Source organism: Budorcas taxicolor, chromosome 2 (genome assembly GCF_023091745.1).
Source record: "Budorcas taxicolor isolate Tak-1 chromosome 2, Takin1.1, whole genome shotgun sequence".
In the NCBI taxonomy this organism is placed as follows: domain Eukaryota; kingdom Metazoa; phylum Chordata; class Mammalia; order Artiodactyla; family Bovidae; genus Budorcas; species Budorcas taxicolor.
The window spans coordinates 165,273,308-165,300,607 of NC_068911.1; the positions used below are offsets into that span (position 1 = coordinate 165,273,308).

At 47.4% G+C, this 27,300-nt stretch overlaps 1 protein-coding gene across 3 annotated transcripts; it reads left to right on the forward strand.

Moving 5' to 3' along the window:
* Positions 1 to 1,883: 1,883 nt before the first annotated feature.
* AK2 (adenylate kinase 2) lies at positions 1,884 to 24,913 on the forward strand. 3 transcript variants are annotated; one of them, XM_052635650.1, is made up of 7 exons: positions 1,884 to 2,037; positions 12,852 to 12,977; positions 15,253 to 15,363; positions 15,493 to 15,587; positions 20,353 to 20,425; positions 21,600 to 21,795; positions 24,040 to 24,913. In XM_052635650.1, the coding sequence occupies exons 1-7, from the start codon at positions 1,939 to 1,941 to the stop codon at positions 24,042 to 24,044; spliced, it is 705 nt and encodes a 234-aa protein (XP_052491610.1). In that variant the 5' UTR covers positions 1,884 to 1,938; the 3' UTR covers positions 24,045 to 24,913. The 3 variants fall into 3 exon arrangements, with proteins under 3 accessions (XP_052491610.1, XP_052491608.1, XP_052491609.1); XM_052635648.1 differs by lacking the exon at positions 24,040 to 24,913 and adding an exon at positions 23,278 to 23,346; XM_052635649.1 differs by lacking the exon at positions 24,040 to 24,913 and having other exon boundaries at positions 21,600 to 21,966.
* Positions 24,914 to 27,300: the final 2,387 nt, after the last annotated feature.

The following is a 27,300-nucleotide window of genomic DNA, read 5'->3' on the forward strand; positions in this document are numbered from 1 at the left end:
GAAACAAAACTGTTTCATAATCACACTCTGGACCAAAGGTCCAAAGGGGCCCTTGGGGCTGATCTTGCCAGGACCTCAGGGTTTGCTTCAAGGAGGGTGTGGATGAAACTTTCACACACCATAAAGCTGTCCAAGAGAAGGACATTTCTTTTGAGAAAAACTCCCTTTTCCTGCTTATTACACAATTCATTACAGAATTTTTTGAAAATGTAAAAACACACAGAAAAGGGAAGAAGCTCGGGTAATCACACTGGGTAGAGATCATCATTTGTAACTATCAAACAAAACTGTGATTTTGTTGTAACTGCAATTTTGTATCCATTTTCCCATGTGATTAAATATACAACGGGGGGAGGGGGGTTTCAGTATACAAACCTGTTGCTATTTATTTAACTCAGCTTATTATCAATAACCTCAGATATGCAGATGACTCCACCCTTATGGCAGAAAGTGAAGAGGAACTAAAAGGCCTCTTGATGAATGTGAAAGAGGAGAGTGAAAAGTTTGGCTTAAAGCTCAACATTCAGAAAACTAAGATCATGGCATCCGGTCCCATCACTTCATGGGAAATAGATGCGGAAACAGTGGAAACATTATCAGACTTTATTTTTTTGCGCTCCAAAATCACTGCAGATGGTGACTGCAGCCATAAAATTAAAAGACGCTTACTCCTTGGAAGAAAAGTTATGACCAACCTAGATAATATATTGAAAAGCAGAGACATTACTTTGCCAACAAAGGTCCATCTAGTCAAGGCTTTGGTTTTTCCAGTGGTCATGTATGGATGCAAGAGTTGGACTGTGAAGAAAGCGCCAAAGAATTGATGCTTTTCAACTGTGGTGTTGGAGAAGACTCTTGAGAGTCCCTTGGACTGCAAGGAGATCCAACCAGTCCATTCTAAAGGAGATCAGCCCTGGGTATTCTTTGGAAGGAATAATGTTAAAGCTGAAACTCCAGTACTTTGGCCACCTCATGAGAAGAGTTGACTCATTGGAAAAGACTCTGATACTGGGATGGATTGGGGGCAGGAGGAAAAGGAGACGACAGAGGATGAGATGGCTGGATGGCATCACCAACTCGATGGACGTGAGTTTGAGTGAACTCTGGGAGATGGTGATGGACAGGGAGGCCTGGCTACTGCGATTCATGGGGTCGCAAAGAGTCGGACACGACTGAGCGACTGATCTGATCTAATCTGATTGTTGAACATTTAGGATATTGCCTTTGTTGTTGTTTTTATGTGTTTTAGGTTTCGGGACTGTTGTAAGTGCTACAATTAATATCTTTGTTAAACAAGTCTTTACATATATCCTAGATTATGTCCTTGGATTTCCTGAAAGTAGAATTGCTAGACCGAAGGATATTTGATACATATTAGCCAATTTGTCTTCTAAAACTGATTTCACTCATTTGTACTCCCACAGGCAATTTTATAGGACTTCACAATGGCACCCCACTCCAGTACTCTTGCCTGGAAAATCCTATGGACGGAGGAGCCTGGTAGGCTGCAGTCCATGGGGTCGCTAAGAGTCGGGCACTACTGAGCGACTTCACTTTCACTTTCACTCGGTTTGCCCGTGCCATTAACTGTCAAAAGCCTATCTAGAACCCGGAGACCAACCTTTAGGCTTGCTTCACGTTTTCCCGCCCACTCCGCACACCCGGCGCGAGCCCCGCCCCTTCGTACATGGTGGCCCGCCCCTCCGAGTCACTCACAGATTCTGTCCAATCAAAAGCATCTTTCCCCAGTCTGGCTACGTGGTTGGTAAGCTGAAGTTTCCGTCCCGCTCAGGGGCGGGCGGAGCGGACTGACGGACATGGCGACGGACCAGTGTGAGCGGCGAGCGAGGCGTGCGTGGCGTGCGTGGCGCGCTGGCCTGGAAGCGCTGGACCTGAGAGGTGTGCGGGCGGGTTGAGCAGTGAGAGGTTTTGGCAGCCATGGCTCCCAACGTGCCTGCGGCCGAACCGGTCCCAGAGTCTCCTAAAGGCATCCGGGCCGTGCTCCTAGGGCCGCCCGGAGCCGGCAAGGGTACCCAGGTGAGCTGCTGAGCCGGGCTTGTCGGTGGAGCCCGTGGAACTTCAAGGTCAGGGTGGCCGAAGGTCCGGTTCGCCCCAGACGCAGGCCGCGCGGGCTGAGGCCTGGACGGGGGGTTCCCTGGCTGGCGTTTGGGGTTCTGGTAGGTGTTTTGGGGAGGGTCCAAGTTGGAGGTCGAGGGAGTCTGAGTTAGAGTTCTTGAGTGCCCCAGGCCTGAGGTGCTGTGTTAGGGGATCAAAGGACTGAGTAGATTCCTTTAGGGTTTAGAAGCTGAGAAGATTTGAAGGGTAAGGGTGAGCCCTGGACTGAGGCATGTAGATCGGAACCCGAGTTGAAAACAAGGACCCTAGATTGAGTGCGATTTGACAGTGGATTATGTTCGAGGGTTATGTTGCCGGCACTTAAGGTAGGGGTACGTTTCTGGTATTGACTAATGTCTGAAGGCGGAGGAGCATCTCCCGGACCTGCGGGAAAGCGCGAGCTGTACTACTCTGATAAGGAGAGCTGCTCAGAGAAGTGAGGTATGACCTGTCTGAGCCAAATTAGGTGAATGGGAGAGGGTACCTCAATGTACAGGTAAGAAAACAGGCCTGGAGAGGTCAGATGACTTTCCCAAGTTAGTAAAATTGACCTCAAGGAGCCTTGAACCTCAAGGCTCTGTGTGATTGGAGAGAGGTCACCTTCTGCTGATTGTGAGGCCTCTCGGCACCTGGGACATAATGGGCCCATAGATCAGGGATGAGATTTATGATCTCAGGATTTGGAAGCCCATAAGTGAAGTCACTCAGTTGTGTCCGACTCTTTGCGACCCGTGGACTGTAGCCCACCAAGCCTCTCTGTCCATGGGATTCTCCAGGCAAGAATACTGGAGTGGGTTGCCATTTCCTTTTCCAGGGGATCTTCTCGACCCAGGGATCGAACCCAGGTCTCCCACGTTGCAGGCAGATGCTTTAACCTCAGCTCCACCAGGGAAGCCTTTAAATACAAGAATACAGTCTCTCAGAAAACCTCCTATAGAGACACAGAACTTCAGATCCAAGTACTAACATCAAAGATTTCAAGGGAGGAAAGGAAGCCAGGTTGAAAGTAGAAGGGGGAGGAGGTGGGAGAGGGGTGCGAAAGGGGTGGCCTTACAGATGTCTCCTGCCACCTACAGATACCCAGGCGTTATGGGACTTTTCCCTGGGCCTCCAGAGAAGGGAGGATTGGAACTCGGCACTGCCAGAAACCAGACCAGACCAGAACCAGAATTCGAGTTCTCTGCCAAGAGGAGCTGATCAGTCTCCAATCCTCAGCTCAGGCTGAGGGCCTTTCGACCAGATTCCTGCGTCCAGGACCGGGGGACTAGAAAAACAGGGAAGGATAGGAAGGGTTAAGGAGAGGGAAGGGGAGAGAGGTCAATAAAGTCTCTTGTTCCTTACCGGTCGGGGCACTCTGGCCAGTTGTCTGCATCAGGAGGAGACCAGGGACAAAATGGTCCCAGTTGCGGCTGCTGGATCTGGTCCATTGGCAGGCAAGTTCGCCCCTGAGTACCCCGAGTGGTCAGGATGTCAGTCTCAGCGAAGAAGAATCCCACCAGAGTCGCCATTTGTTGCAGGAAGGTGGACCCCTTCCAGGGCCCGAAACTGGGCTTTTGTCTAACACTCGGAAATGAATTGTCTGAGGAGACACATGTGCCGACAAAGCAAGAGATTTTATTGGGAAAGGGCACCCGGGTGGAGAGCAGTAGAGTAAGGAAACCCAGGAGAACTGCTCTGAGATTGGGTTATTATCCTCCTGGAATTGCCCCCGCCCCTCCCAGACCTCAGGATTTTGCTGGTTGTTAGGGTCTAAAGAGAGAATTCCTGAAAATCTGAGCTCCTAAGTAAATGGGAGTCTGGATGCTGCTCTGTGCCCCCTCTTCTATTCCTAGTCCTTGCAAAGATTACAAAGTCTGGGCAGACAATTTGTCTTACTTTTTCTTGGAACTCTTGTGACACCCAGCACATTACTTGGCACTTGATGAGGTTACTAGATACGGATGATGCAGAGAAGGGGAGTCTGGGAGGATTCAGTTCATTCCTGTGACTTTGCTTTTCGGCTCTGGCTACTAGGTCAAGAGACCTCAGCCTGAGCTGAGGATTGGAGACTGATCAGCTCCTCTTGGCAGAGAACTCGAATTCTGGTTCTGGTCTGGTCTGATTTCTGGCAGTGCCGAGTTCCAGTCCTCCCTTCTCTGGAGGCCCAGGGAAAAGTCCCATAACGCCTGGGTATCTGTAAGTGGCAGGAGACATCTGTAAGGCCACCCCTTTCCCCCCACCCCCACTTCCTCCCCCTTCTTTCAACCTGGCTTCCTTTCCTCCCTTGAAATCTTTGATGTTAGTCCTTGGATCTGAAGTTCTGTGTCTCTATAGGAGGTTTTCTGAGAGACTGTATTCTTGTATTTAAGGGCTTCCCTGGTGGTGCAGAGGTTAAAGCATCTGCCTGCAATGTGGGAGACCTGGGCTCGATCCCTGGGTCAGGAAGAACCCCTGGAGAAGGAAATGGCAACCCACTCCAGTATTCTTGCCTGGAGAATCCCATGGATGGAGGAGCTTGGTGGGCTACAGTCCACGGGTCGCAAAGAGTTGGACACAACTGAGCGACTTCACTTTCACTTTCAGTAGGTCAAGAAGGGCTTCTGAAATGGTTCATTGGTAGAGAATCTGCCTGCTAGTGATCCCTGGGTGGGGATATTCCCGTGGAGAAGGAAATGGCAACCCACTCCAGTATTGCCTGAAAAACCCCATGGACAGAGGACCTGGTGGGCTGCAGTCCATGGAATTGCAGAGTTGAACATAACTGAGCACGCATGCACTCAGTCAAGAAAGACCACTTTCCCTTTTCTCTCTGTAGCCAGAGCCGATTTGCCCTTGAGGCTCACAGTTACCTAATCCACTTGTCCTTTCATACTGAAGGTTCCTCTTTCCTGTTGCTGCCACCCTCAGTTATTAGGTAACCTGTGGCTAGGTGTGTTTAATCCCAAACTCTATGGACTTCTGCTGTGAGTGACCAAGGTAAACAAGGTAACTCAAATGCTTTGACTTTTTTTTTTTCTTAGTTCATATTGAAGTTAATAATTTCAGTGGTTGTGAAATGGACAGCCAATCTCAGTGCTGAGGCAAGGTCTTGACAGTTTAACAAACTTGTAACTTCTAGGCCTCACTGCTGTCAGCTGAAAAATGGGGATAATGCTTATGCGGTCAGCATTTCTTGAGCACCAGACATTGGAGACAGAGCAGTAAACGACGGAGAAGGTCCTCCTTGTCCCTCTAGACCAAAAGTTAACAAGGATACTGGAAAATTATGTGTGTGTAAAGCACACCTAGATGACAACCTGGTGCATAGTAGGTGTTCACTAATTGTTGACTCATCTTAATTGATAATACATTCCCTCAACCCCCATCTCAGTATAAAGGGTGATGTACTCAGGAAGTTTTGAGGGAAATTCTACTTATGAGCTGACTTATAAGGGTGTATATATGATGAGAGTTGGTCAGAGAAGGCCTTACGGAAGTCAGGGAGATGTGATTTTAGCTGGGACTTGAAAGGGTAAAATTTACACAAGTTGCTTAACCTCTGTACACCTTTCTTAAGGTATTGGGAACCACAGGGATACTGGCAGTTGTAGTTTTAAGGATTAAAACTATTCATAAATCAGAGGTTGCTGAGTGGCAGCCTGCAGCAGCTTGTAGCCTGCAGACACACCCCAGCTTTTAGTTATGAAGAGTTTGAATACACAAAAGACGACAGGATGGTGTAATGAGCCTCCAGGTACACATCCAGGCCCAGCTACCATCAGCTGGTGGCCATTCTTTCCCCATCTGGTCTCCCTTCACAAATGATTTTAAAGAAGCTCCCAGATATTATAACATTTCATTTGTAAATATCTCAGTGTGTATCTCTAAAAGATTCTTTTTGTAGAAAAACATAATATTCCATAAAAAATAAATAGTAGGAGTAAATGTTTATGCTTCTATTCATTTGCATTTCAAGTCTCATTTTTTATTAGTATTTTTTTTTAAGTGTTTCTATATTTATTTGACTACACTGGATCTTAGTGGCCACCCTCAGCATCTTCGATCTTTAGTTGCAGCATGTGGGATCTCATTCCCTGACTGAGGGTTGAACACCGTGCCCCCTGCATAGGGAGCTTGGAGTCTTAGCTGCTGGACCACCAGGGAAGTCCTTCAGGTCTGTTTCAATTTACAGGTTGTCTGGTACCTTGGGTTAGTGCCTAGTACCTACTCAGTAATTTTTTTCTTCCCACTGGTGCTTCCTTTTACACTTGTATAAACTCAGTGTCTTAGGTATTTAATGTTGGCATGACTGAAATAATTGTCTCCTTTTAAAAGTCAGTTTTAACTAAAATAGTTAAACATTTTTAAACTGCTTGCTTTTGCATCAGTATGCTGCTGCTGCTGCTGTCGCTTCAGTCGTGTCCGACTCTGTGCGACCCCATCGACGCCAGCCCACCAGGCTCCCCCGTCCCTGGGATCCTCCAGGCTAGAACACTGAAGTGGGTTGCCATTCCCCAATGCATGAAAGTGAAAAGTGAAAGTGAAGTCACTCAGTTGTGTCCGACTCTTCGAGACCCCATGGACTGCAGCCCACCAGGCTCTTTTGTCCATGGGATTTCCCAGGCAAGAGTACTGGAGTGGGTTGCCATTGCTTTCTCCATAATAATGTCTAAAATATCTGGACCACGTGGGTTTGTTATTTTGTTTAAATAACCTTATTTCCTTGTCTCCCTTTTGGGGTTGGATGTTCCTAGGGTGCAGCCAAAACCACAGTGTGTTTCCTGTTTTCCTCTGCCAACCCCTCCATAGTTTCTTCCATGTGTCCAGCTGACACCAGTTCTTCATGGCCAGCATGTGTAGGCTGTCAGCTGGCGTCTTGCAGATCAGGCTTTGTCAGTTATGTCTGTGCGCTAACACAGTGCAGAAGCAAGCTCAGTGAGACCCACGTTCCTATTCCCCCTTTTACAGCTAGAGACACTAAAGCCCAAAGAGCTTGTTCTCTAGGTTACAGGGCAGGTAATTGGCTGCTCTTGCATCTGAATGACTCTGGAGCTCCTGCTCTTTCTGCTGCCCTGGTTTAGATTTGTCTCCTACGCTGTACATGTTTTCTTAGGTAAGTTCCTTGCTAGAGCTGCAGGGTAGCCCTCAAGAGGGTGTGAGTGAGTGAGTGAGTGAAGTCGCTCAGTCGTGTCTGACTCTTTGCGACCCCATGGACCATAACCTACCAGACTCCTCCGTCCATGGGATTTTCCAGGCAAGAATACTAGAGTGGGTTGCCATTTCCTTCTCCAGGGGATCTTCCCGACCCAGGGATTGAACCTGGGTCTCCCGCCTTGCAGGCAAACGCTTTAACCTCTGAGCCACCAGGTCACCCTTTTCTGGGTTCTGTGACAGACTCCCTGTATTCCTCCCCCATCTCCCCTGCCCCAGCCAGAGATTTAATCCTTTTAATCCAGATTTAATGTCGTCTGATTTAATCTTTCAGCCCTTGGAGGAAGGTCCTGTTGTTATCTTTGTGTCTTTACTGATAAACTGAGGCCCAGTCTGTATCTTGCCCTAGGACATAGGTAAAGTAGCAAGGATAGGATTTGAACTTGAGACTGATTTCTTGAACAGCATTACCATCCTGTTGCTTGCAGTCTAAGTGTAGGAGCAGAAACGAACGTACATGCAAGCAGTACTTACTAGTGCAGAGTACCACAGCGGAAGTATTGATGAGTGACTGACAACTGCTCGGATAGTTCAGGGTTAGAACACGGACTATGATTTGTTGAGGGCTTCCCTGATAGCTCGGTTGGTAAAGAATCTGCCTGCAGTGCAGGAGACCCCAGTTCAATTCCTGGGTTCGGGAAGATCTGCTGGAGAAGGGATAGGTGACCCACTCCAATATTCTTGGGCTTCCTTTGTGGCTCAGCTGGTAAAGAATCTGCCTGTAATGCGAGAGACCTGGGTTCAATCCCTGGGTTGGGAAGATACCCTGGAGAAGATACCCACTCCAGTATTCTGGCCTGGAGAATTCCATGGACTGTGTAGTCCATGGCGTCGCAAAGAGTCGGACACGACTGAGCCACTTTCACTTATGATTTGTTGAGAATCTTCTGTTCCTCCTACCCTCCCAGTGAAGAATGTTCCATTCTTTCTCCTACCTACCCACTGATACACCCAACTTACAGATGAAGAAATAGTCTCAAAGAATCACTAACCTGAGGATAGTGATTACATGAGGTTACATGGTCAGTTAAAAGGCACAGCTGAAATTCAAACACAGGTTTCTGTGCTTTTAAATGACTTTAAGTATAATACACGTAGAGAAAGGTGCAGACATCTTAAGAGGGCGGTTTGATGAATTTTCACATGTGAACACGCTTGTGTAGCTTGTACCCATATCAAGAAACAACATTGCCAGCACTGTGAAGGCTTCTTGTACTCTATTCCACACACACACACACACATACACACCTTCCCCAAGGACAGCCACTAAGGCTTTGGGGGTGGTGGTTTTGTTCGGTAAGTTCTTTGCTAGAGCTGCGGGTAAAGAAGGCTATTTAGTGTCATCGATAAAAGCTAGGGCTTGACAGTCTTGAGACCAGTTACCAGATCTGCTGTTACTAACTTTGTGATTTGGGGCAACTTAGCCTCTGAATTTCATTTGTAAAATGCAGATAAAAATAGTTACTACCTCCTGTATTTGTTATGTGGTTTAGTTGCTAAGTCATGTCTAACTCTTTGCAACCCCATGGACAGTAGCCCGCCAGGTTCCTCTGTCCATGGGATTTCCCAGGCAAGAATACTGGGGTGGATTGCCATTTCCTTCTCCAGTTATGTATTATACATACTATAAACAATGCATGGAAAAATTGCTTGGCATCTTGCAAACACCGAGTTAGCTGATGGTTCCTTCTCAGAGGAAGAAAGGATAGTCAGGGAGGTTTTTGGTGGGGAAGAGATACTCAGAAGTTGACTCTAGAAGGGAGAGGGTAGAACTTGGACCAGTAAGGGGAAGGGAGAGGGTATTCCTGCATAGAGAGGAGCTTGAGCTGAGGTCCATGGAGAGGCTTATGTATTTGGAAATCAAACATAGAGCAGCTGTTAGCAGTGGTGCAGGGCATCCAGGTAGGGGGGTTTGGAGGCAAATTTGAGTAGCTTGGGAGGTAAAGGAAGTTGGTTAGGGAGGGCATGGAGCACGCTACTAAGCTATTAGAACTTCTCCCGTGTTGCCCTGGGGGAACATTGAGGCTTCTGAACGTGTGTGTGTTGCGGGGTGGGTAGCGTGTCCAACAGTATTTTAGATGATTGCAGCTGTGTGGGCAGAAGCACTGGAGGTGAGAGTGGGAAAGACTGCACAGACGATGATTTTGAGGTGAGAAAACAAGTGTGTGTGCTCAGTCACTCAGGCCGACTCTGCAGCACCATGGAGTGAAGCCCACCAGACTCCTCGTCCATGCAATTTTCCAGGCAGGAGTACTGGAGGGGTTGCCATTTCCTCCTCCATGGGATCTTCCCAACCCAGGGATCAAACCCATGTCTCTTACATCTCCTGTATTAGCAGATAGATTCTTTACCACTGAGCCACCTGGGAAGCCCCCAAGAAGACAAGTGATCTTGATTAAATCAAATCTTGACTATCAGTTTCCCTTTATTTCCCTAAATGTTGGGCACTGTGCTGAATTCTTTTATGGATATATAATCTTACCAAACCCCCATAACATGTCTGAAGGTCGCTCAATCATACACTTTAAAGATGGGCCTGGCTTTGTATTTTTAGCACATGCCCTAGATGATTGTGATAACACACTGAAGTTGGAGAGCGCTAGTCCCACCATGCAACCTCCCATCCTAACAGTTTGAGCCTTTCTGACCCACACCTTCCCGAACCACAGGTTTCTCACACAGGTGGGGTCCTTGGGCTTGACAGTGGCCCGTGGCTAGTGAGACATGTGGCTCAGGGCCTCAGCCACAGCAGAATATGGCCCAGGGGTCAGCAGCGTAGCCAGTCCTGAGGCACGTTTAAAATCAGATGCCCAGGCTCCACCCTACTGAATTTGAATCTGTATTTTAGCAGCACCCTTAGGTGGTTTGGAGTAGAAAAAGCATTGCTTTAAAGTATAAGGACTTCCTGGTGGCTCAGATGGTAAAGCGTCTGCCTACAATGCGGGAGACCTGGGTTCAGTCCCTGGGTCGGGAAGATCTGGAGAAGGAAATGGCAACGCACTCCAGTATTCTTGCCTGGAAAATCCCGTGGATGGAGGAGCCTGGTAGTCTACAGTCCATGGGGTCACAAAGAGTTGGGCACGACTGAGCGAATTCACTCACTCAAATTCACTCATAAGCGTTAAGTCAGGGGAATATAATACAGCCATTTCATCAGGCTGCTTCTATAGTTTGCAATGAAAGAATAGTGTGAAAAATAAAAGACCATGAAGGAGGTCTTCTAGTTACTGAATGCCTACAGTGTGGGGCTTCCCAGGTGGCGCATTGGTAAAGAATCCACCTGGGGGTCGCATAGAGTCAGACACAACTGAGTGAGCACACACACACACACAGAGTCAGATACAACTGAGTGAGCGCATGCGCGCGCGCACACACACACTGTGTCTGATGTTTTGGGTACGTTATTTCATTTTATCCTAACAACAGCCCTGTGAAGTAGACATTGTCCCCCATTTAACTGGTGAGGAAACAGATTCTAAGAAATTAAGTAACTAGCCAAAGGTCATACAGCTTTTGGGGGCCGCCAGGTTCATATGCATATCTGTCTGACTCCTCAGTTCATGCTCTTTGCAGCCCACCACAATGATTCCTGTGCAGCCAGCAAAAAATGAAGGAGTTAGCCTTCCTCCATGCCACCCTTTCCCTCTGAGAGTGTTGTTTCACAGAGCTGCAGAGTCCAGAGTCACCTGAAACAGCACAAAAGTGTCCTGTGGTTTGGGGTGATAAAAATAGGATGGTTAGGTTCTGTGCTAACAGCGCTTCGCTGGTGTTTTGGTTAGTCTCTCCCTTGGAAAAGGCGTGACCTCCAAATTTTCCACCCAAGTTAATTTCAACAACCAAGAAGAAAGATTGCCAGAAGAGCACAGCCTACTGGTTTTGTGGCCGCTGTGCCAGGCCAAAGGACCGGAGACTTTCCATTGCCAGAGGGGCCTGACCTTCATTGCTTTTCTAAAGTGCTGTTTTTAACATCTCTCCTGGATTCTGTTTTGCTCAGAAGTCAGTTCTTTGCTTGAGCTGAATCAGTCCGTGACTCACAAATGAGCACTTGTTGCACTGAACCCTGTCTGTTTAGCTTTTATCATGTGCATGTAAGAAAACTCCCAACAAACTGGTTTGAACAAGGTCCCCACCCTACTTATTTTCTAAAACAGTTGAACCAGAAAGGTAAGTGTTAGGCTTTTGAACTGATTCTATTCCTTTTGAATTCTATGTTCTTTTTTGCTTCTGCAAAACCAATGTGCAACTGTCCAGGGTCTCTTCATCTTTTGGTATTCATCCAGTTATGTAGTCTACTGCACTGTGAGCTCATAGGGGAGAGTCTGTGTCTCCTATTCATCTGTTCCACTGGCTCCCAGCAAGGTTCTTAGAAGAGGCGTATGAGTGAACATGGAATTAAGGCAGGGGTCACAGTAACAGTTAATGCTTCCTGAGCACTTACAGTGATTCTTCATAATCTCATCAATCCAGTGATACGGGAGATGATAGTACCGTCTCCATTTTACCTAGAGGAAATTTAAAATTTACAAAAGTGATACAGTTTTTCTCAAGTCACATACCCAGTCTTGGTGGACCTGGTGTCTGAAACCCAGGCAGTTTGACTCTCCGGCCCATGCTCCTAACCAAAAGGCTATCCTGCCTACTAACACTACCAGGAGCTCACTTTGCCAGATGCTGTGCTGTTCTGAGACGCTTCAGTCATGTCTGACCCCACGATCCTATGGAATGTAGTCTGCCAGGGTCCTCTGCCTGTGGGATTCTCCAGGCAAAAATTCTGGAGTGGGCTGCCGTTTCCTCTTCCAGGGGATCTTCCCGACCCAGAGATCAAACTCACATCTCGTGTCTCTTGCGCTGGCAGGCGCGTTCTTTACCACAGCACCGCTTGGGAAGGCCCGCTGCTTGTCAGGTGGTCCTCATAGCTCATCTGATGCTCGCTGCTACCTTGCGAGATGGAGCCTTTGTGCTTTCATTTTAAACAGATTAGAAAACTGCGCCTCTTGAGAGGTTAAGTGATTTGGCCCAGGTAATGCAGCTACCTAGTGACAGGGAAGGGGAAGACCGAGTCTGCCCAGGGGCGACTTCTGCATCTGGCTCCAGCTGCCTCCCACACTGGTGACTGCAGTACTTGACATCCACACATCTATTCCTTTGGCAAATATTCACTGAACACATTACATGCCAGGCATTGTGCCAAGTGCTTCATGTACGTGGACTCTTTTAAACTTCAGAGCAACTGTCTGTTTCAATTCCCGTTCATAATGGGGAAGCTGAGGTTGTGTGTCACTAGTGTGTCTAGTGAAAGCAGTGATAATAGCTGATATTTATGACAATTTCCTGTGCTAGGCGCACTGTTGCCAGTGCCTTCCATGTATTATCTCATGTAATTCTTACTGCAACCCTATAATCATAGGTTAGAGTATAATGTAAGGTAGTTTTGTCCCTGTTACAGGTAAGGAAATTGGCATTTGTGCACACAGCCAGTAAGTGACAGAGTCAGATTCACAACAGGCAGTCAAACTCCAAGGCCTGCACTGTTAACCGAATCCTGTGTTTTGTCCTGCCCTCCACAGGCACCCAAATTGGCTGAAAACTTCTGTGTCTGCCATTTGGCTACCGGAGACATGCTGAGGGCCATGGTGGCTTCCGGCTCAGAGCTGGGAAAGAAGCTGAAGGCGACTATGGATGCTGGGAAGCTGGTGGGTTCAGTGGGACCAGTGAACGCTGATCTTCCTCAGTCCAGGCCTGCCCTGCCAGGGTGACCACCAGCCACATGTAGCTACTGAAATTCGTTTTAATTTAAAATTAACTTTCTCAGTTTCACTTGCCACATTTCAGGGTTTTGCTATCCAGCGCAGATATAGAACTTTTTAATGTTTATAAGTTTATTTATTTACTTTAGGGGGTGCTTGCTGCACAGGCTTTTCTCTAGTTGCGGCGAGTGGGAGCTACTTTCTAGTTGCGGCCCGCAGGCTTCTCATTGCGGTGGCTTCCCTTATTATTGAGCCTGAGCTCCACAGTACTTGGGGCACGTGGGCTCAGTAGTTGTGGCTCCCGGGCTCTAGGGCACAGGCTCAGTAGTTGGGGCACGTGGGCTTAGTTGCCCCATAGCATGTGGGATCCTCCTGGCTCAGGGATCAAACCTGTCTTCTACATTGTCAGGCAGATCACTGAGCCACCAGGGAAGACCCGAGACAGAACATTTTAATCACTGTAGAAAGTTCTGTCGGACAGCCCTGTGCTGTGGGGAGTTGCAACAAACGAAGATGATATGAACTTTTACATTAGCAAGTCTACTTGGTTCATTCTGAATTTATGGCACTGATTTTATTCACAGTATTCTTGAAGTTCCTTTGTGCTGGCGTATTTTGTAATATACCCCTAGTTTTTAGGGCCAGAAACAAACTGACATCCCTAGACCAGAATTCAGGTGTCCATCAAGAGAGGACTCAAGAAGGCACAGGGTGCTTTTCCTTAGTTTTGTGACTCTCTTCTGTGTCTCTTAACAGAGGGGTTACTTTGCAGTTAACAAAAGTATCCTTCTTATTTGGAGAATATAATAGCATTTTCTCTTGTTTTTAGTCCCGTTGATCTGATAGGAGAAGTACCACTAGATTATCCACTAGATTGTTTTTGGTTAGTGTGTGTGCTAAGTTGCTTCAGCAGTATCTGACTCTGTGTGACCATATGGACTGTAGCCTGCCAGACTCCTCTGTCCATGGAGTTCTCCAGGCAAGAATACTGGAGTCAATTGCCATCCCCTCCTCCAGGGAATCTTCCCAGCCCCGGGATCAAACCCCCATCTCTTACGTCTCCTGCCTTGGCAGGTGGATTCTTTACCACTAACACCACCCGGGTGCCAGAGCTTAATCGTAACTGAGTTTTTCTGGGATTTGGTCTTGGGAAGAATCATTTTGTGCTTGGGCCTCTGGTCTTTACATATCTTAGTATGTTGGTTAGGGCAGGTGCTGGGCTGAGTTACCTCCTGTCAGGCTTTGAGATTCTGGAGCTGGAGTAGCTCTGCCAACGCGCCCACTGCCCCTTTACTTCTAGCTTGCCCTTCATGTGAGTGAGGCTGTCAGTCACTCCTGAGAGCTGGGTATTTTGGACTTTGGACCTTGATAGAAGATCCTGTACTGAGAACAAAATGGGATGTGGCAATGAGATTACTTATCTCCAGCCTTCACTTAGTTTTAGAGCTTATACTTTGTCCCCAAGTTCACAGCTGGTCCCGGGAGATAAGAGCATTAGCTACCACAGTGGGCAGCCTTCACTTTAACACTGGCAGGGAGCTTTTCTTCCAGTGATAACCCAGGAGGAAAACTAGTTTTTGAAAGCCAAAGAGGATCCTCTCTAGGGTTTTCAGAGAGGCTCAGAGGGTGTTGGGCTGGCTCCTTGGTTCTGACCCAGTCTTGTCAGGTCAGTAAACTCTGTTGCTTCCTGTCCAAGGTGACCTGGGTCCCTTTACTGTTAGCCTAATCAAAATTGTGAAACAGGTTAAGTTGGTGCCTTTTGACCTTTTGGTCAACCCTCATTCTCTCCTGGAGCCTTCCTCAGGTAGTCTCTCAGCCGTGTACCCTCACTTTCTTGTGTCTAGAGGACAGCTAATTGCTGAGAAGCTGTTATGTGATGGTTAGGACTCTGACTAATAGCCAGAGAGGCCTTCGGGACCTAAGACTTGGAGGTCTCCAGGTGGGGTGACAGGCCCTGGAATCCTCTTTCCTCTCCCAGATTACGGGGACACAGGAGAGTCTCAAGGGAAGAGAAGGTGTGTGTGGCAACCACAGAAATAATCATGAAACTGAATCTTCCAAAGGGAGCTACTCCATAGTTGCTCTGATTTTTGCTTCTTTGGGATCAAGAGCCTGTTTAGTAATCAGGCTATACAGACACAGACTTGTAACCCTGGAGTTGGGCCAGTGCCACCTCGTTAATGGATATAACCCCAACAGCTATTTTGTTCTTAACTTCCAGGTGAGTGATGAAATGGTCGTGGAGCTCATTGAAAAGAATTTGGAGACCCCTCCATGCAAAAATGGTTTTCTTCTAGATGGCTTCCCTCGGACCGTGAGGCAGGCAGAAATGGTGAGTGACTTGGTTTTGTATCACCAAGGCAGGAAAGCAAATCCTGGCCCTTTATCTCTTTATTCCTTTGAGGGAAGTGGGTCTTACCAAGCTCTAGTAGCTTAGGTGGGTCACATACTCTTTCTACAGCTTGATGACCTCATGAAGAAGAGGAAAGAGAAGCTTGATTCTGTGATTGAATTCAGCATCCCAGACTCTCTGCTCATCCGGAGAATCACAGGAAGGTATTTGTCCCCTGAAGGTCCCTTCTCTTCATGCTTCCTCAGAGCTTTGGCAGACCACGGGAACTGCTCTGGCCTAATCCCAGCCACGAAGCTTAGTGCCGTTTCCACATGGATTGATCTTATTTGGTGACATGGGATGGGGATGTGGAAAGAAGAGCAAGGGATCCGAAGTCCAGCAGCAGCTCAGTCCTGTCACCTTTTAACTCTGACCCTAGGCAAGTTTCTTAACCTCTCTAAGGCTGTATCCTTATGTTGCATGGGGGTAATAGTACCTGCTTCAAGGAACCGTTGTGCATGATAGATAGCGTGTTGTACATAGTTCAGAACCTTGCTCACATGGGTGCTTAAGAAATACTAAATTCCTTACATGTGTGGAGAGTGCTTTTTAAGTTTTATTTCAGCTGGAGTTGCCATACCTTGCTGTAGGCTTTTTATTTGTTATAAAAATAGCAGGACCATCTTCACAGAGTTTAGAAATTGAAGAAAATTTTGTTTACGGTACAGCCAGCTTAGCAAAAAACACTGATTTATTTGTGTGTTTTGTTTTAAAGTGCTGATCTCTCTATGGGAGTTAACATTGAACACAGAAGCGCTTCTGCTTCTGAAGAGTGGCTCTTAGAGTGCCATTGCTCTAGGCTACAGTTTACTTAACCCTTCCACCGTCACTCTACACCTGCTTTGTGCTGCCTTCCAGAGATATGTGGGAAGCTTCCAACTACCAATAGACCCTCCCATTCTTATCTTTATTATAGACCATAGCTTATTTTGATCCCTTAGTCATTTTATTTATTTTTTTAAAAATTCATCTATTTGTCCATTACTGTACCAATCGGAGAAGGCAGTGGCACCCCACTCCAGTACTCTTGCCTGGAAAATCCCATGGGCGGCGGAGCCTGGTAGGCTGCAGTCCATGGGGTCGCTGAGAGTTGGACATGACTCAGTGACTTCACTTTCACTTTTCACTTTCATGCATTGGAGAAGGAAATGGCAACCCACTCCAGTGTTCTTGCCTGGAGAATCCCAGGGATGGGGGAGCCTGGTGGGCTGCCATCTATGGGGTCGCACAGAGTCAGACACGACTGAAGCAACTTAGCAGCAGTAGCAGCCGTACCTATAGTACACTTTATTTTTAAAGCTGTTATTTTTTTTTTTTATGTGGACCATTTTTAAAGTCTTTTATTGAATTTGTTACAATATTGTTTCTGTTTTATGTTTTGATTTTTGGCCACAAGGTATGTGGAATTTTAGCTCCCCGGCCAGGAATGGAAACCATGCCCCTGCATTGGAAGGCAAAGTCTTAACCACTAGACCACCAGGGAAGTCCCCCTTTAGTCACTTTAATGGAATCTCAGGAAAGTGGTCAGCTTTCCATCTTGAACCATACTCCTGTGACCATTATTTTTCATTGCTGCATGTTTCACAGTAGCTGAACCATCATTTACTTCATTATTCCCTAGTTGTTGTATATTTGTGTTTCTACTAGTTGTCTACTGTCAAACTGATGCTCTGACCATTGTAGTACATGTAAGTTATGTAATTAAGGGGGACATGATTTTTTTTATTATAAATGTACTACTTTGATTTCCTAATGAGGTTGAACATTTTCCCCCATGTGTCTGCAGTTCGTGTCTTTAAGGAGAGAGGCAGCAGAATAAGTGTTAGAGGTGTTCTGGAAGGCGGTGTTAGATACAGGGGAATGCACCTTGTATTAATTTCCTTTTCAAATGTCCAGGTTTCATATTTCCAGCTATTGCATAGGCTCCTTCAGTGCAAATTTTTTGTTTCTTTGCACTGGCACAGAGTAGGCAAAGTTGATACAGTCCAAGAAGCAGTAGGGTTGATAGGAAGGGACATCACCAGGGCTGGGGTCCCAGACATTGCAAAGTAAATGTTAACAGAACTAGATGACACAAGGGACCTTTGATCTGACTGGCCCAGCTTCCTAAGTACCTGCTTTGTGCACAGCACAGCTCTGGGAGCAAGGGACCAAGAGAGGATATACCAGTGCCCATCTCTGACCTCAGAGTGTCCACAAACCCTACATGAAACCTGGGCTGTTTAGTGCAGTAGGGGTCCAGTAAGAGAGCCCGTGGGCAGAGAGGGAAGGTTGGCTAGGAGAGAGGCATAAAGTGAGACTTGACCTTCCTGGATAGAGAGGATTTTCTTGAGGCTTTCCCAGAAGGAAGTAGAGGCAAGAATGTCCAGAGCTGGGAGGCTGGATGGTAGAATGAGAGAGGTTGGGAAGGTGCAAGGTCTGCCAAGGAGCAGAGAGGGTAGACCTGCCTGAGTCAGGAGTCATGGGATGTTCTTAAGCCACTAGGTGCTGTGGCCAACACAGCACTGTAAGAATACTGGCTTGGTCCTGGAATACAGGCTCAATTGAGGGAAAGAAGAAACAGACAAGGACCCTACCAAGGAGCCTCGTGTGATCCACCTGTGGAGTGACAAGGCTAAAGTTGGCTGGTGGGGACCCGAGAGATTCTGAGAACAAACTACACAATTGTAGATGGCGACAGAGGGAAGGCTCAGTCTCTTGGTTTGGAAGTGAGTGCTTTCCTCACAGAGGAGGAAACAGAACAGGTCAGACTGTGTGAAAGTGTTTTTCCAAGTCCATTTGTATGTATGTCAGTGGCAGAACAGGCACCAAAAGCTGCTTTCTGCCTTATCGTCCACTGTGCTGATGGTTGCCAGAAAGAGAGTCAGGAACTAACCAGTTTAATACGGATCTTATCTGACACGATAAGATTGAATTGGCTCAGGCCTCACTTCTAATAATTTTATGGGTGATTATTTTATTCCTTGCCATAAGTGTGGCTGGTGGGTTTTGTTTTAACCTGTTCAGTGTTGGCTCTCTGGTTTCGTTGGTTTCTTACGTCTTGTGCCATTGCCATTCTGTGGATGAGAACACAGGTGTCTGAAGTATCACTGCCAAGGCAGCAGTGACTGTAGCATCCCAGCCTGGTCCCCCCACATCTTCACCTCCAGGCCAGGCTCCGTGGCCCTAAGAGCTGTTTTGGTACTTTGGTCCTTGAGACCAGTCCCATTTTAAGAACTTGGAGATTGGTTTCTTTTCCCTTCTAGGAAATGAGTCTTGCATTCTTCTTAAAATGATATTTGGGGGTGGAGAAGGAGCAGTGTGTTTATACGTAACTGGAGGGCTGGGGGAATCGAGAGTGAGCAAGAGCTGACGTAGAGACGTGGAGAGGAGAGAGCTGTGTTTGTTGCAGCCTGGCTGCTGTATGCCCTGTGCTATGCAGAAGGTGATGAAACATGGTCCAGGGACTTCCTGGTGGTCCAGTGGTTAAGACTTCATGCTTGGGGGCATGGGTTCAGATCCTGGTTGAGGAACTAAGATCCCACATTCTGCGAGGTTCAGCCAGAAAAAAAGAAACATGGTCCCCATCTCATGCCCCAGCCCTTCCCAAAGAGAACGCTGTAGTCGAGCCCCAGCTCCTGCTCTTCTCTCTGGGTCTTCCAGTGGGCGTCATTTCCTGTGAATGCACCAGAGGAACCCCTCCAGCAACTCAAAGAAAGGCTCAACCTTGGGCTGTGTGATTGCAGTCACTTGTCGCCCGACCACCTTATTCTATAAATGGACCCCTTGGCCCTCCAAAAGTATGCTGTCATGAAAACACAGTGCCGCATTTTGCAAATGTGTGTAGCTTCAGAAGTCTGACTCAAACTTTCCCAACTGATGTGCTGAAATACTGACCCCCTCTGCCACCAGAGCAAGCACGCTGAGTACTTTCTGTGCCTGCCAAGAGGTAGAAAATGTTGGGAAGCTCTGGTCTAACAGACTTCATGAGGAGAGCAGCCGTCGTTTTTTGTTTTTTGTTGTTGTTTTTTTTCAGCCGTTGTTTAAATAAGCAGATCTTGGTTGGCATAGAATTGGGAGACCACAGGAACTCGAGAGGTCCCCAGCCGCGGAGCAGCATTTGGCCTGTGTCCTTCCCTTCTTAGGTTTCGGGGCTCCTGTGATGTGGCCACTGCCAGTCAGGGGCATGGGCTTATTGCTTAAGGGGACATGGCAGAGATGCAGCTGCCAGCTACATATCCTGTGCCAGATAAAAGCTTCTTCTTGAGCTCTTTGTTCTGTGACTTAGGTGTCAGTTTTCTTGACACCTTGAGTATTGCCCTCTGATGGCTGGGCTGTCTGTGTCTCTGGTCACAGAGGTGTGCGGCATTGTCTGGTGGCATCTGCGTCTATAGCACGTGTTTTTTCCTATCGCTCCTTTCTTGTTTTTTACCTAAAGTAAGTTAGAAAATAAGGGTAGTCTCTCTGTCCTCTGTCCCCCATGGCACGTTGTCCAAGTCTCGGTTAAAGGATTACCACATCTACTGTAGTTACTTATTTCCACATTTGTCTCCCTGTCTATGTTAAGCACTGTTTTTGACCAGGGATCTTGACTCACTTCTCTGTAGCCCCTGGATTCAGCTCAAGACCTGAACTGGACTAGGCAGTTAGTCAGCACTTGTTGAATGAACAGGTGAATACATGGGTGGCTGTGTGAAACCTATGGTACACACAGCCCACAGGCTGTCATGCCAGCCTCCAGCCAGCCAGCCACTTATTTTAATGTTGGGTCAGAAGAGAAAAGATACTCACTCTGGTCTCAGCCCAGTTATTTTCCTAAGCAAGGGATGCCTGTAACTGGTTTCTCTGCTGGATTAAAGTTGTTGCATCCAGCTTCTCTGTCTGTGCCTGTGGTCTTGGAGACCCCTGGAGTTCCAGCAGCCTGATTGATGTTCATTTGCTGTCTTGCAGACTGATTCACCCCCCGAGTGGCCGCTCCTACCACGAGGAGTTCAACCCCCCAAAGGAATCCATGAAAGATGATGTATGTAAATTCAGGACGGGAAATGTCCTTTTCTTTCCTTCTTCTTTCTTACTTCACTTTTTCTTCTTTTTTTCTTCCTTTTGTTCTTCCCATTTTCCCTCTATTCCTACCACCATCATTAAACTATGAGAAGTCTCACTGTTACGTAAATCACATGGACTGTGGCTCATCTTTAAAGTGTCCCTCCAGGTGATTTATTGTTTGACCTTGAGGTAGCCACCAATGCCAGCTACTTGATGGTGCCCAGTTTGTACCTGTTTTGTCCAGAGCAGCCCCTTCCTGGCATCATGGGAACCTCAATGGTGAACTAATCAGGAGGAGAAGGCTGCTTGGAAGCCCGAATTAAAGCCAGGGTTGGGAGGACTGGACTGAAGAGAGGTTTGTTGACCAGCCCCGCTTCAGAAGAATATCCTCTCTAATAACTCTACTGTGCCCTGCAGATTCCAGAAGAGCCTGGCCAGGTTAACACTGCCAAGTCCCTATGACAGTCTTCAGTTTTTTGCAGATGTAAAAGGGAGGGTCTCATACATAGCTGTGGTAACATTTGCCATAAATAGTTCATTTTGTCTGTTTTATAACTTGCAGGCCACAACAGAATGAATTTCCTGGACTGAAACTTTGTCAAATGAGACAAGTCCATCAGGTCATACAGGTTTCAAAGCCATCTGCCAACTTTGTCACATTTCAGAGTTGCGATGCTATCACTCAGCGTCCCCCGCCCCCCACACTTGCCCCTTTTAGAATGTTGATGGCCTGGTAAAAAAACTGAGGCAGTTAAGATCGTAATTGCTACTGCAGCTCTTGATTTTGATGTATTCTCCTGGTCTCAGGGGCCTCTCTTTCTTGTTTCTGACCCTTGAAGTGTTTGTCCTGGAAGCTGAAGAGCCTGAGCACCAGCTATGAGATAAAGACATTGCCCATCGCCTCCCTCAGCCCTGTTCTCACAGTTGCTGTTTCAGGCTCCCCGATTTCTCTGGACCAGGTGGTCTGCTCCTGGGACCAATTTGCTGGGAATAGTGAAGGTCTCCATAATTTTCTATTGAAGGAGGTCTAGATTGTCTGTCTTTCCCTGTGATGGACTTTGGGATCAGACAGCATCTCAGATCTGCATCTGGCCTTGGATTAGGAGGCCTTGCCAAGTCCCAGCCTTTCATTGCCCTCTTGTTGTTCTCAGATCACTGGGGAACCCTTGATCCGCCGATCAGATGATAATGAGAAGGCCTTGAAAATCCGCCTGAAGGCCTACCACACTCAAACCACCCCACTGGTGGAGTACTACAGTAAACGAGGGATCCACTCCGCCATCGATGCATCCCAGACCCCTGACGTCGTGTTTGCAAGCATCCTAGCAGCATTCTCCAAAGCCACATGTAAAGACTTGGTTATGTTTATTTAATGTTGGGCCCGAAAAAGAATTTCTTTCTTCTTCCTTTCCCTGTTGAACGAGTGGGTGGAAATGGCAGAGTAGGCAGAGGGAAGCTTCCTCAGGCCAGCAAGAATATCATTTGATGTATTGATTAAAAAAGCACTTGCTTCATGTACCTTTGGTGTGTGTGCAAGTCTCATCTCATCTGTGTGTGTGTGTATGTGTGTGTGCACATGCACACACGTGTGTCAGTATGTGTACACTCTTGTACTTCTTAAGTTGTAGGCAAGACTGTTTACTTCTTTAGCCGTATTCTTTATTTTCGACTTCCCTGGTGGCTCAGATGGTAAAGCATCTGTCTACAATGCAGGAGACCTGGGTTCAATCCCTGGGTTGGGAAGATCCCCTAGAGAAGGAAATGGCAATCCACTCCAGGACTATTGCCTGGAAAATCCCATGGACAGAGGAGCCTGGTAGGCCACAGTCCATGGGGTTGCAAAGAGTCAGACACGACTGAGCAACTTCACTTCATTTCACTTTATTTTCGACCAAAATAAATTAACTCAGGTATCCACCAGGCAGAGAAGTTCCTGGGTATTTTTCCATCTCCAGCAGCTAATTAGAAGTCCTAGGTCACATGCAGTCAGGCAGGGCTACAGTTCCTGATGGCAGACTGTTGGCCAGAAATTCCACTTGTTTTCTCACCCATAATGAAAAGTCAGTGAGTCTGTGTGAAAAGGGATCATTTATATTTTTTCCCCTAAACAGGAATGAAAAGGTACTTACTTTATTTATAGATTGCAGAAATCACTGGGAGAGGGTATCACCATAGAAAGAGCCTGGCCAAGCTGAATTATCTTTGTGATCTACACCATGGTTCTGTAAAGCAGGAATCATTCAGCACCTGTGTTGAATACTAAATTGATGCCAAAGAATTAAACCAGGTGAAAGGTCCTCTTGAATTCAGACTATCTTCTGAACATCCAGGCTGGGCATCTGAGAGCAGCCAGTCCACTTCCCCAAAGACAGCAAGATAGATTTGTCTTTATTTTTAATGTTTGCTCTGTTTCCAAGTGTGAACAAAATGGTGATTTGAGGATCATTTGGGGATTATGTTGATTAGAATTCATTTAAGCCCAGTATCTACTGGATATGAAATCAGATATATCCCTGTTGAACTCAACCCTCTCCCTTCTATATCTAGTCCTTCACCCCTTATGTCATGACGGTGGTGGCCACAGTCTCCCCAAGAAAGGACCACCCCCAAAATAAGATCACCTATGGCTGTAACCAGCTTTTCTTCCTAACCTCAGCTCCCGCCTCTTAGGCATCTCCTGAGGTCCACACTGTGCCTTTTGGTCTCTGGTTTGATCTTTGGCAAACAGAGGAATTAATAGACTGCTATGAGGGACCACAAAAACAGCAGGCTCTGGAAAAACCATTAAAAAGTCAATGACAGGTCCAGTAAATAATGCCACCTGCCCAGGGTACTCTGCCGACTCAGTGCAGTGGCCGCGGAAGTGCCCAGCCCCCACCTGACCTGAGCGCTCCTGCTGTCTGGGACTGCCAGAGGGCTTGTCCTCTGTCTGCCTGGAAACTGGCTGCGGTACGTGGCCACCTGTGTCCTCTCTGTCTGCTTCAAGTGAGTGTCTGCTGGCTCTGCTCTGCCTTGTTTCCCTGGCTGGAGACTAACTCCACCCATTCTTAACGGAAACCCAGCCTGGCATGGGATGTTTCTGGGAAGCACATGATTTCTGAGAATGGACAAGGAAAGGGAGTGAAACCAAAACTGTCTGCTGTGTCTACAGGGATCTGGGTTTCTTCTCTGGGTGAAGTGGCCTCATGAATCTTAGAGTTGACTCCCCTTTGAATGGGGACAGTTGCAGGCACTTGGCCTCAAAGTTGAGGTCCTTGAATGATTGTTGATAGAGCGTGCATGATCCGTGCTCAAATATTTGTCATCCGTCCATGTGCATTCACACGTGCACACACATACATGTGATATTTGGGCTGCCAATGGGAAAGGGAAGGTCGTCGGTGCAGATGTCCTTTTGGGGGTGGGTAGAATTCAATTTTTGCTTTGCTTAATTCCAGAGCCTTAACCTCAGCAGGCATGAGAGCTTTCACCTGGCAGAGAAATGTCGTGTTTAATGCATTTGGTTGCTGGGGTGTGCATGCCAACCTTCTCTGATGGTTACTTGGTTTTTTTAAACCCATTTTGTTTTCTCTTGTCTCCTCTTTATTTCAGCCTAGTAACAGAAGGCAAGGCGAGACTGCACCACTACTCATCACCCCACGGCATGATCCCTGCTCTTAGGTGCTGGGCAGAGGGAGGGGCAGTCAGGGTAAGGATGGGGAGGGAGGAGTGGTGAGGGCTCAAGAAGGGGAGAGGAGGTGTGTTGCCGTGAAGCAATTTCTTTTACATGAAATAGGACTCTTAAAAGTATAAGCAAAGGGAAAAATTAATTTTTTAAAACACTTGATTGGAGGGTATAAATAGAAACAAAGAGATGCAGTACTATTTCTAAGGAATCATGTTTTCATTTAGTTTGGACTGGTGACAACTGGACAGGTCTCAGTGCCCTGAGACCTCAGCTTTTATCAGAACCTCATGCCAGCCCAGGAATGCAGGAGATCACACTGTTGTCCTGTCTGTCCCATAGCTTGAAACAGGGCAGGAGTTGATTACTAATCCTGGTCACCCATACCATGAAATCGGAACGTCATCTCCACACATGAAAGAGACATGGAGTGTGTTCCTGGGGGCAGCATCTCAACAAATCCGGCTTACTGGAGTCATGGGGCGGGCTGGTGTCCCTCCCTTCATACTCACCACTGATTTACCAGCTCGCCTGCCCTCACGGGTGAGCCCTCGGCAGCCACCCAGCGTACGCCACAGTCCTGCACTCTTGCCTTCCTCCATCCACATCGTGTGAAAGGACTCTTAATGAATGAGCAAGTGTCCTAAGCAACATTATCCAAAGACTGTCCTTTCCATCCTCAAATCCTATGACTGGGATCACTCTACAACACTGTGATGTATTATTTTCAATGAGGTGCCTTTCTTAACTGTCCAAATGCTGCCTTGTTTGGCCCCTAAATAAAGTGTGTTAAAAGTTTGTATCCCCTGTTGTGGCGTTTTTTAAGGAGATGCAGGCTGGTAAAGTGACGCTGAATTCTGGATCTAACTTGGAAGCCCTTTCTCTGGGTCCTTAGAAGTCATGAGAAAGCAGGAAGATCCAAGTGTGTGCTCGTAAGAAGAGTCTGCTCCCTCTTGGCCTTCAGCTCATCTGTGGGGTTTTCTTGAGCCCAAGGACAAGGCATCTTGGGCCAATGGAGACAGTGCTGTGCTTTGGGTTCAGGGATGTACAACAAATCCCAGCCAGTCATTTATTCTGCTCCTGTTTCCTCGTGTGAAAAAGAGACTAGTGTTGGTCCAGTGGTTAAGACTCTTACCTGCCAGTGCAGGGGACCCTGGTTCGATCCCGGGTCTGGGAAGATCCCGCATGTTGCGGGGCACCTGGACCCATGTACCGCAGCTACTGAGCCTATGCTCTGAAGCCTGCAAGGTGCAACTATTGAGCCCACATGCAGCCACTACTGAAGACCACGTGCCCTAGAACCTGTGCTCCACGACAAGAGAAGCCAGCACAACACAACTAGAGGAGCCTGTGCTCTCCCAACTGAAGAAAGCCTACGGGCAGCAACAAAGACCCAGCGCAGCCGAAAGTTGATCAATATTTTTTAAAAAGAGGCTGGTGAAGCTACCTTCTCAGACTCATTTGGCAGTAAATGAAGTTTATAAGGAGAAGGTTTCTACTTGGTACCTGGCACACAATAGACACTGGATAAATGCTAGCTGAATCTGAGGATACATAGAAAAACAACCTGTTTCCTGCCAGGATGGATGATCGTTCAGCAAACAGTTGTCTGCAACCTAGAAAGCCAGTGCTTCGAATCCCTAAGACAGATTTTTGGCTGCCTTTTCAGCTGCCTCTTTAATACCCTTGGTTGCTTCTTTGTAAATCCATCTCTTCCCCTGCAAAAAGGAGCTTATATCATTTGTCCATACTGAAGCTCTCGCACTCTTTGAATGGGCTGCCTTTGCACTGGGGTTTCTGAGGAGTGACTGCTGTTGCTGAAAGCAGATGGAGCTGAGCTGGAAGCACCATCCTGCTCCAGGCAGGCGTTCTTGCTCTGAAGAGAGGCAGGCCTGTTTCTGGCGTCCGAACTCCTGCTCCCTTTTCCCACTCCTCCCTCTCCTGCTCTGCCACGTCCCCCACCTCTGCAGGGTCATTTTCAGGTGATTTATTTGCCCTGATCTTTTCATTCCCCAAAGTATTTAAATGCCCATGAAAATTTTCTTCCATTCCTTGATCATCATGCAACAAACAGGGGAATCTTTGTCAGAGCAGCCTGGGAGGATGCAAGGTATGGGTGGAAAGGATAAACTGGAGGAAGACCAGGTGAGCTCTTGCTCGCTGCTTTGGGCTTGGCCTCCTCCCTGGAAACCGAGACTGGATGAGGCAAGAGTCGCCACCGTTTCTGGAGGACTGATGCGTCAGGTGCTGTGCAGGAGCCCCACACCCACGACCTTGCTTGACCTCTCCCCAGCCCCTGCAAAGCACCCTAGGTGGTCAGTGCTGTCTTCTGTCACAGGTAAAGGAGACCAGGCCTCAGCAGTGGTTACATCCCTGAGGGCACCATAAGCAGAGTCAGGCCTCACACAGTCTCTGACTCCTTGCTGCTGAAGTGATCCAGTGATGTGCTGCTGCTGCAGCAGAAAGGGCCCTTCCAGATGGGTTCTTTTTCGTGGACGCCCCACACCGCCAGAGCCAGTTTGGGGGAAATCATTGACAGTCTGAGGACTCAAGGTATGTGCTTAGGATCTCGTGTGCACGAAATGTCGCAGATAGGACAGAGCGGGGTGAAGAGCAGGCTTGGTCCTCTGGAAGCCTAACCAGCCTTCTCTCAGGAAGAAGCTACATGAGTCAGAAATGACAGGTTTCAGCAGCAGCTCCTCCACCACCAGCAAATCATTGCACCTTAGCCGTTGCATGGGAATGAGCCCCACCCCTCAGATGTGCTGACGACACTGGTGACCAAGACTGTGTGGGCACGCAGCAGGTGCTCAGTGTGTGCTGACGGAGCTCAGTGAAAATGTGGGTGTGGGCAAGAGCTTCATCTTCCTGAGTCAGGAGCCAGGCTAGGCTAAAGGTTCTAGTTTTTTCTTTTTTTAAGTTGAAGTGTAGTTGACTTACAAAATGGCTGTTTATATATATATACACACACACACATATATATACACATTCTCTTTTTAATATTCTTTTCTGTTATGGTTTATCCCAGGAGATTGGATAATTCCCTGAACTATCGAGTAACACCTTGTTTATACATCCTATATATACTAGTTTACATCTGCTAATCCCAAACTCCCAGTCCTTCCCTCCCCCTCCCTCTCCCCATCTTGGCAACCACAAGTCTGATCTCTGTGTGTGTCTGTTTCTGT

What these genes read in the sequence shown, in the direction of transcription:
- AK2 (XM_052635648.1), top strand. Translation starts at nt 1,939, where the DNA reads ATGGCTCCCAACGTGCCTGCGGCCGAACCGGTCCCAGAGTCTCCTAAA. An exon ending in GAGCCGGCAAGGGTACCCAG is followed by an intron (nt 2,038 to 12,851) that starts GTGAGCTGCTGA and finishes TGCCCTCCACAG; the next exon opens with GCACCCAAATTGGCTGAAAA. An exon ending in AGGAATCCATGAAAGATGAT is followed by an intron (nt 20,426 to 21,599) that starts GTATGTAAATTC and finishes TGTTGTTCTCAG; the next exon opens with ATCACTGGGGAACCCTTGAT.